Source organism: Cebidichthys violaceus, unplaced genomic scaffold (assembly GCF_023349555.1).
Source record: "Cebidichthys violaceus isolate CVI_PGR_0920_01 unplaced genomic scaffold, fCebVio1.0.p SCAF_17, whole genome shotgun sequence".
NCBI lineage: Eukaryota > Metazoa > Chordata > Actinopteri > Perciformes > Stichaeidae > Cebidichthys > Cebidichthys violaceus.
The window spans coordinates 7,559,836-7,569,981 of NW_027176340.1; the positions used below are offsets into that span (position 1 = coordinate 7,559,836).

General features: G+C 40.7%; 1 protein-coding gene across 1 annotated transcript in view; it reads right to left on the reverse strand.

Annotated features, from left to right (window-relative positions):
* The window catches only part of necab3 (N-terminal EF-hand calcium binding protein 3), a 34,640-nt gene extending 24,676 nt beyond the window's left edge, over positions 1-9,964 (reverse strand). Inside the window, exons 1-2 of the mRNA XM_068712431.1 lie at positions 9,666-9,964; positions 4,258-4,282 (exon numbers count right to left, since the gene is read on the reverse strand). Of these exons, the coding sequence (XP_068568532.1) occupies positions 4,258-4,282; positions 9,666-9,812 (172 nt within the window). The 5' untranslated portion in view covers positions 9,813-9,964. The remainder of the gene's footprint in view (positions 1-4,257; positions 4,283-9,665) is intronic.
* Positions 9,965-10,146: the final 182 nt, after the last annotated feature.

Sequence of the window (10,146 nt, forward strand, 5' to 3'; positions counted from 1 at the left end):
CTTCACAGGCAATTATATTAATACAGCAAAATAAAGGCTCTAAAATCATACTTGAGCCAAAAGCAATGTCCATAAATTGCTTTTTTATGCTCAGGCAGAAAAAAATTACTGAAGAATGTCAAGGTGAGAAATATGTTTCCATAGACAGACTTAGGCTGGTGAAATGTGCTTATTCTACAACACAGCAGGACAGAGACAGCTCTTATGTGGCCTTTTCTCCTTAAAAAAAAATTGAAGAATACTCTAAACAAAGTGCTCACAAGACCAGAGTAAACACAAACCAAATGAGTAAGTGAGGAAGTCCTGTAAAGTAGGGCACAAAGTAGGCTGCGCTCTTATCTCTCCAAAGGTTAGTCCCATTGCTGCCTCTCCTAAGTGGTTTATAAAATCCCATAAAGGCATCACAGCTTCAAAAGCAACTAGCATTGCTAAGACAGTTGGATCTTGTTTCTTTCTACTACTGTACACCCAGACCGTTGCAGATTCTGGTATTCTTATTACTGATGCTCTACTTAAGATGTGTTCCAGCAGGCCATCTGTGAGGAAATCTGTGATATAAGCTGCCTTTGCATATCCATATCCTGATGTAAGCCTCGACGCTGCTTTTAGATTGCATATCATACTGCTTCTCGATTCTCCACCTCACTAATGGTCTGAAGCTCGCTGGTCTTTTCCTCCACGTTGGAGCTGCTGTCAGGCGAGAAGCGAGGTTCATTAAAAGCTGAGGAGAAAAAGAGGACATGATCTCTTCAGCTATCACACTGGAAAGTGTGTTCTATATTTATGAGAAATATGAATATCACAATAAAGAATATCAACCCCCCACTAAATTTGAAGTTTATTTTTGTATTGACCTGCTTTTTAAAACTAAACTTTGAATCTGCATAACAATTTCAAACAGGATTGCTGATCTGTGACCATTTTGCCAATTAGATTGTGACGGTTATGTAGGGTGGCTGATTATCCTCAAGATTTCAAGCATATGGGTAATATTCGGTCTTAAACCATTAAAAGCATACGCTTGGACCACAAAACGCAGATGAACATGAACTGTGTTGAATTGAATTCTTCACAGTTCTTTACAATCGGCTCTTATCTTAGAGAAAGTCAATGTCTCCTCACGAGCTTCTTCCACAGCTTTCAACTCTATCTGTCTTTGTCAGTGGATGGAGTTTGCTCAGTTGATATGGAGATGGTTTTGTAGACATGCAAGCTCCGTAAGTTAAGTCAATTTGACTTATGCTGCCCAAATCGCACATCTCAAAAGGCTGGTGAATGTGAAGTAGTTCAGGGGTTTACTGACCAGATTAGAACAAAAATCAATCTCGATTGGTTGGTCAAGAATGAAGTTTTATGCAGGTAATAATTCATTTGATTTGGTCAATTGAGGTTAAACTTAACTCAACACTGACAAATTGTGACAAAAAAAATCAATGGAAAATGGCTTTGTAAAAGTACATCTTATAAAATCCTGATGACACATTGTAGTGCTATGGACCTTGGTATTACATTACTCAGTCTATAATCTCAGTGGTGTTCATTGATAAAAGATGAAGAGCAGTGAATGTAGCGCAGCATATATCTTCTTTGTGTTTTTCTTTCATATCAACGCTCCTCCTCCTCTCCCCACCATCCTTTCTCCACGACTGGTGCAGTGATGACGTCTGAACTGAGCTCATTATAATAAAAATCTGACAGTGGATTCGATTGTGTCCGTACCACAGTGGTCCGGACCAATCAGCATCCTGTAAGGAGCTACTGGCAGCTAAGGGAGGGGTTTAGGTGTGTGTGCCGCCTTGGTATGATTCTAAATTCAATGAAAAAGTCAGCAGCACAGTCTAGCATGAGTCCAACATGGGATCATTTTGTGCCATCATCACAGCAGGATAGTCTCAACAGAAAAAAAAGGAGTCAATGACCAACAAACACACACTCAAAGAGTACTGGCTCTTCAATTGAAGAAAACCTTTTTTGAGATCAGAACAGCCCACACTGCATAATCAAGTTTAGTCACATTTCCTGGGACTTGTTTAAATCTGCAAAGGCAAGACAATGAGCCAAGTAAAATAAAATGAGACAGCTTGAGGAAAGGTGGGTACAAAAAAACCCCAATTAAATCACATTCCCAGAATGTTTTTTACACTGTAGACTGATAATACATCGCAGTGTAAGAGGATCCAGGTAGTATTGAGACAAATTGTAACTACAGCACACTCCCTTTGATCCCCTGTGATGCTTCTACGGTTTGATCGCCATAACTAACAAACCTGCAGTACCCTTAAGGCCCCTTGAAGCTGTGCAATAAAAGTCATTTTACAAGACTGATGAAATCCTGGTTGCTATAAACTTGGAGTAAAGACATTTCAATTTATGCCTGTATTGCCTGGACATTGTATCACAAATAAATGTATATATTATATATGTATACAGTGCCACTGTGATATCTACAGTACAAGCATGTGGATGCTTATAATGTTGGAGTTTGCCAGTGTATTGTGTGTCATTTCATGCCATATTCTGATTGATTGGTTTGTAGACACAATCATAACAGCACATGGTTAGAATTTAGTCTTTGTTTGCAAAAAACTCTAAATTGGACGTGGCTTTTAGTGCATATAGGCGGTGGTGGAATGCAGCTACATTTACTCAAATACTGTCCATAAGTACAATTTTAAAATACTTGAAATTACATGAGTATTTTCATTGTATGCTACTCTATACTTCTAGAAATGTACTTTTTACTGCACTACATTTATCAAGCCATTTACTTACTTAACTTTAATTATATTTTGATGCTAATACTTTTACTAAATAAGATTTTGAATGCAGGACTTTCAATTGTAGAAGAGTATTTCTACATCGTGGTATTGATTATTTTAGTTAAGTGAAAAGTCGAAATACTTCTTTACTGTTTTGGTATTCAAAACTGTAGCAATTGTAGCATTACTGGTAAGTCTACATACAAAAGGGATTTAAGAGTGGCTGTGGCACTGGAGGTGAGGAGAAAAAAAAGATGTTGGATTGAAGAAAGGCTCAGAAGGCAGCAGTCCTCCAAAGAAGGTGATAGTTTTAGAAACCAAACATCACAATGAAACAGAGGAGAAGAACCACAGTCCCAGGGAAATGAACAAACAGCAAACAGAGTGAAAATAAAACTGAAATAAAGCAGCAAGCTGCCAACTAAAACAACTCTCCCACAGTTTATGCCTAAGTGGCTTTATATCCCCCTCCTGGCCCCACCCTGTGACTGAAACACTGCAATGTGAGGAGTTAAAACAAAATCCCACTGAAACCTGATCCTAACAGCAAACATCACAGAGGTTAACACACACTGCACCAACACATAAACCTGGTGAGGGAAAGCTTATCTCATTGTATGTCTTTGTGATTAACTTTAGAAATAAATCAAATAATTGACGGCTCCACCCGCTGCCTCACTAGACGCAGGTGGCCTGACTCACCAGACGACAGTGATTGCTGGACATGTAGGGAATGGGCATGTGAAAAGGAATAGGGTATACTTGTTTAGAATTTTCTCTTAGTTTTTATTTTCAGTGTCATTTACGTTTAGTTATATTTAGTTTTCAGAGCGCATTTGTTTTAGTTTTCATATATTAATGATTAGTTTTACAGTATGTTTGTTGTTTTTATTAGATTCGTAACTAAGCAATATCATTTCAGTTTAATTTTTGTTTTCAATAATGACCCTGTTTTGATCCGACAACCAAAAATTGCAAGGTCCATAAATACCAATCCTCCCACTTAACCTGCTTTAAGGTACTAAAGATAAGCATGGATTTAAGAGAAATGTGTTAGAATTACTCAAAGTACATACTTTCCAGCAAGATGCATGTTTATAAATGTCTACCTTATTTGCACTCGCTAATAAAGCGATATTATTAGTGATTCACAGCTAAAAAGATAACTTGGCTCATCCTGCTTTAACGTGACTCATATTCATTTGTGAACAGCAGCCAGTCATCTGTGTTGACGCTGACAGAGAGGTGCTTTATTTGTGTGACACATTCTTCCAGTCATGGCTACAATCCAGCATCTTAGCATCATTTTTAATTGGGCGGAGAAACTCTTTGGTGCGTGAGTTGGAAAGGAGCTTCACTTGATGAGTCATTCATGCAAATCCTTTATTTCTCCGCCCAGATTATCTGAGGCATAATAACAAGCAGAAGAATGTGGGGAAACAACAAGCATGTTTTGTCACCGAAATTATTCATCAACAAAAATAATGTGTTTACTCACCGTTTTTGTCTGCTCGGCGGAAAATCTGAAAAAAAAAAAAGAGGAGGGCGGAGATGGTTATTACCTCTAGCCAAGCATCACTAAAGAGCTTCTTGCAATAACTTGGTACGGGTTATTAAGCTGATGAAATAAACAAAAACATTACGGATGTTTGACGTCTGCTGATGAAGGTAAATTATTCTGCTGCACCAAACAGAAACATGTGAACAAGGGCATTCACAAATACTCTGGATGTCACGCAAGGCTGAATGCCAGTTTATAGTACGTGTCAGCTGTAAAACAGGTTTAATGATCACCTCTGGAGTGAACAGCAATTTGCTGTCGAATAGCAAAGAGGCTTCATGGTCAGTATCTTGCAGGGGCCTCAGTCATGAAAGAGAAAAAGCAAAACAAACTGAGATATTTGGAATTAAGATGTTTGGTTTGATTTCATTCTATTGAGCTGGGCGTCATGGTGATATTGTTTGTATTGTGTCGTATTAAGTTTAATTTACTGAACATACTGTAGGTGTAAACATTTGTCAATTATGGTGTGTATTTGAATATGGAAGAGCAGTAATTGGGATGGGGATCAAAATAAACAATTAACAGAGGAGCAATGGCCACCAGCTGAGTCATCGATAATGCCCAGAGTATGGATTCAGGCAGGAACACGAGGCCAGCTGGTCTCTCCGAGCGCTAACCACCTCCCAGCAGAGCAGTCTATTTAAAAGCTTGACTCCAAGCATCAGTCCCTGCTAGAGCTGCTCCTTTGGGCTCCTGTTACAGCTAACTGTATTCGCTGGCCAGCGGCTACAACTGCAAGCTGAAACCCCACCTCTCCAGGCTTCACCCACATGGGACTCAACAGACCAAGACATGTTCACATGACATCGCACAGGTGCACGTGATAACATTAACGATGGGGGAATTACAGTTACGTGCGGTGCTACCATGCATGCTGGCTCATTTAGTGGCACACTTAAATTAAACAGAGGCATCGTGAGTGCAATTATTTACACGTGTGCATTTCCTGCTTTGACAACTCTGAAAATGTGCAGTTAAAAAGGCCTATTCAAACTACTGCTGCGGCAACCTGCTGTTGTTTGATATACGCCGATACATGAACTGTTAGCTAAACTTGTAATGACATCAATGTGTTGTTTGTGTGCTGTTCAATTTATTGACATATGTATAATCACTATTAGGTCCGGCTCCTGTCCTTCTATTCTCACCGGGGTTTCTGAGATGATTAGCAGGGGAGGCTGCAACACTGAAGACGGTTGACATTTGTGATAATAACAACTATGATGAGGATGTTTCTGAATGATAAATGGACGCTTAGACATACTACTACCACCTCAAAAACAAGATTAAATTGCAATGAAAGGAAAACATCTGTTATATGCTTCACAAAGCTCCTTTGATACAGCACACATACATATACTGTAATACTTTAAAGTCAGGTTGTGTGTTACGCTTAATGTAAAAGGTGCATGACCTGGACGCCTGAAGAAAGAGGACTATGACAAGGACTGGTTGACTTTTGAGCAAAGCCAAAACACTCTTTGGAGGATCGGTCGCTGATGACAAACTGACAGTGTAATCATTGCTACTCTGATTTTATGACTGGTCTGGAGTCGGCAGGGATTATTGTATGAATTTCCATGGAGATTTACGATGTGTCGGATGATAAAAAGCCTATTTTTTAAAAAATGGTTTAAACATTCACAACCACAAATGACAGCAAATGAACAACACGGCCTTGCTTCAAGGCAGATGAAAATAAACTTTGACACAGATTGGCTGAGATCAACAACAGAATGACTTCAGTATGGGCGAGTGACTAACACAGGTAGAGCAATTTGTTGGCTGACGTGAAAAAGACACAAAGCCGTACAATAGGGCTTATTGCTGACCCTATGAGGGGGTGTTAGCCAGCCTTTTAAAACGGGCCGCCTCCTGGTCAACAGCAGAAAGTTCCAGTTTCCAATTCCAGAAAATGTGACACCCAGTGTAACCATAATCACTAAACCATTTATTTAGACGGATAATAAAAACAGTCAGTGCACCTGAAAGGCCTATTATAATCATCCACTGGATTGTTAAACTGCACACACAGGCAACTAAAGTACGGTGGATCAAAGTTGGAGTAGCTCTTGAAAACCAAATAGATGTTTACGGTTGACAGTTTGGGGGACAGTTTTAACAGCCAGCTTTGTTTTCATGCTCAATAAGTGGGTTAGATAATTGGACTAAACCGAGGAAACCTGCTCCATTATGAATCACTGTCAACTGGAGTCCCTGTGACCCAATGTGGCAACAATGCAGCTGGTGACTCCATTGTTGTTGATGGCTAAAATTATGAAAAATAAAGAGAAGGAGAAAAAAACTTAAATTTTCCAAAGTCCACAGTGTGCAGAGATGTCTTTTTAAAAGGTTAACATTTCAATTACAAAAACAAAGTTAACATGCGAAAAAAAGAAAGAATCTAAAACTAGAATTTCAAACCACTATGTTTAGTTTCAACCTATTCATTTATACTTATTTTTTATTAGTTCAGCAAACACTTATCAATCAGCGGCACAAAATACAATTCCTGCATAAATAAAGCTAACTTCATCATAGCTTTTTGCAAGGAAGCTTTGCCATTAAAATGAAGAAGTGTGATCTGTTCCATCCTATCGATTCTATTTCCAGTGTTAGGTAGCGGTCAGGACTGACATGCTTGTCAGCTTTGACCTACGGGTTATTAATAACAGCAGAACCTGCCCCTCACTTTCATTTCTCATAGGTCAACAAGCTCACGGTGGGCACTTCTGCCCTCTGTCTGTCAATGTCTGTCTCTCCACAGCTTCAGTCCTGACTAACAACCAGAGCCAGGTCATTTGGAAAACCACTTCACAACACACTCATTGCTCTGTTTTTGAATCGTCTGTCTAGACTCCAAGGTGACTTTAAAGCTGCAAATTACTGTCGGTGTTTTGTAATAAAGTGAAATGCTGCTTTTAAAAGCATGAGGGCAGAACATTCTGACCCACCATGTTCCCTGCATGAATCTAGCAGCAGTCTTTTTCTTTCTCCTCCTCGGCACTGTAACACATCTAAGCTGCATTTCCCCCCTCTCCTGCTTGATTCAGTGGAGACTTTACGATACATCATCATTTACAGTGAGCCCCGAAAAAAGGTCACACCGCGCTTCCCAGAGTGCTGCTGTTCTGATGTGGTGGTGGCAGGTGTTAAGACAGTGGGTTCTCTCTGGCTCTGCTGACACACTGTTTTGTGCAGAGCGTTTGAAACAGGAGCTCGATGATCATATTTATTTAGAGTATGTTCTACGCGCCATTTTTCTCTAAAGATTCTAAGTGATTTACTGAGATGAATCGTTCCTTCTGTTTCCTCACATGCCATGTTTTTTTTCAAAGCAAGAGCAGAGGGACAAAATGAGCGGGAGGACAGCGACGCAAGAGTGAATGAGTGAGTGAGTGAGAGAAAATCTGAGAGAGTGCTGGTGATGGAGCAAGCCTCAGAAATGCAGAGCCACTGGATGCACAAAGCAGACACATTAGAAGAAGAAAAAAGCAGCAACAATGCGGATGATGAAACCACCTCCAACGACCGGCATCATTAATGGTCCCTGTCCTGCTTTGAACAGGATATTTTTTTAAGGCATTGCTTTGACACTCTGGGAGATGTTAGTCAAACACTGTGAATCTCTGCATCTCTAACATTACTGACTGGCTCATTATCATGTGTAAAGCACTCAATATCAACCCCCTGTCGATGTATTGATCTCTCTCTCTCTCTCTCTCTCTCTCTCTCTCTCTTGCATGCATGTTTTATAGTATAATTAGTTGGTCTGATGATTTCTAACAATTACAATATTTTTTACATGAACTGCTATCCCCATCTACTCAGTAATTGCGTGTCGTTTTTTAAAAGGTAATCTCCAATAGACTATTGAAAATCAATGTGTGCACTGCAATAATGAAGTTCATCCAGTGGCATTATCTGTGAAAATCAATCACCATTGATCTGCTTCACACCTTTTGCTCCAGGCACACAACATATTCATTTTAGGTGTATCAGCTGTCAGCTGATTCATTGAGTTTACCTCACACTGTGGGGGACTGGAAATACCATACAAATGCCATATTCTCAAGCTAAAATCAACAACAACAAAAACAGCTCAAGGTTGAAGACTAAATGACAGTTTTCACGGACAATTCTGCCAAACGCGATGTGTCGTCGCTTAGGCTGTCTGCGTACTGCAGCGTTAGTGACAGAGAGATGTCAGTTAGTAAGAGCTCTGATTTGGACACATCATTTGGCCTACTAACCCAGAACATGACAGTATGTGATGGATGGATAATTACTGTGGTGATGGAAAGTTTCTGCTGCAGTGCTGCAGGTGAATCAGGCAGTGGGTGTTGTTCTTTTAAACTCCAATTAGGATAGGTGCGTCTGTGTGAGTGTGTACCTCGGGATAGGGCTGGGCAATATGGGAAACATTAAATATCACAATATTTATGACAGAAATTCTTGATATCGATATTATATGGAGTTGGTGCTTTTGCTAAATATTTCCACAAGGAGGTTTTAGATTTTTTTTTAAAAAGCATCAGTAATGTGGATATAATGACGAAGTGGGAAAAGGCAACTGATAGAGTAGCTAGAGCAGTCTGGTAAGTTCAGAGAATTACATCACTTTACTGGAATGCAGCCAAGCGACAACCTTAAGTTGCTGAAAGGTGATGCTAACGAGGAAGTGACAAAAACTGCGGCTCCTCAAATGGCCAATGATGCTGCAGCCTGGAAAACCAGGAAAATACAACACGTGTGATGTTACGATATCCCAAATCTAAGACGATATTCATATCACGATATATATCATATTGATATACTGCCAAGCCCTGCCTTGTGAGAAATATTAATGTTTTTCTTTTGATGAAACAAAAAAAGATTGTTTCTGTCTGTGTGCGTGTATGTATGTGTGTGTGTGTGTGAGTGTGTGTGTGTGAGTGTGCTTTCTGTTGTTGCATAACACATTTGAGAAGTGTTTGTGCAGCATGTCTGTGTGCAACAAAGAGAGGAGAACCCCCAGCAGTCCCTAAACCTGTCCGACTGTGAGAGCTTAATTTATCATGCAGAGGGAGCAGCTGCAGCTCTTCCTCTGGCACGCACGCACGCACACACACACGCACGCACGCACGCACGCACGCACACACACACACACACACACACACGAAAAAAACGATTGATAAAACATTAAATTTTTCACTTTCATGGAATAAAAAAAAAAGAAAGAAAAAAAAGTCATGACAACAACATTGATAACAGTAAATAGCTGACAGATGTAATAATTGGATGGACAAACACCACTTTGTGCGGTGATGCAGGCAACAGAGTAAGAGAGGAGATGCACTCACATCATGAAAGATAGTTAGCCCTTGTCCGGCGCTGTGCTGCGGCTGCTGTTGCTGTTGCTGCTGCTGCTGCTGCTGCTGCTGAGCCAGGAGATGCTTCTGTTTGGCCGACTGCAGGCACATAGTGATCATCTCCGTACAAGCCAGCATCTTGGAAACGCGTTAGAGACACACACCTCGATCGGGCGGATCGCTCTAAACTGTTGACGGGGGGAAGGCGGACGTAAAGTAGCGGCGGTAGTCTAGAGGAGAGTCAGGCAGGCTGCAGGTGAGACAGATACCAAGTGAAGGCAAAGAGCGGGCGGGGACTCGGAGATGCTCTGCAACTTTGTGCTGCGCTGCCCGAGCGGAGCTGCCAGCCAATCACAGCCCACCCCTCCTGCTGGAGCCGCTGTGATTGGCTCGTTTATCTGCGCCGGGCATCTGGATCAGAGCGTTAACTTCATCAGGACCAAATTATCCGTAGCATCTGATGTTTTCTGTT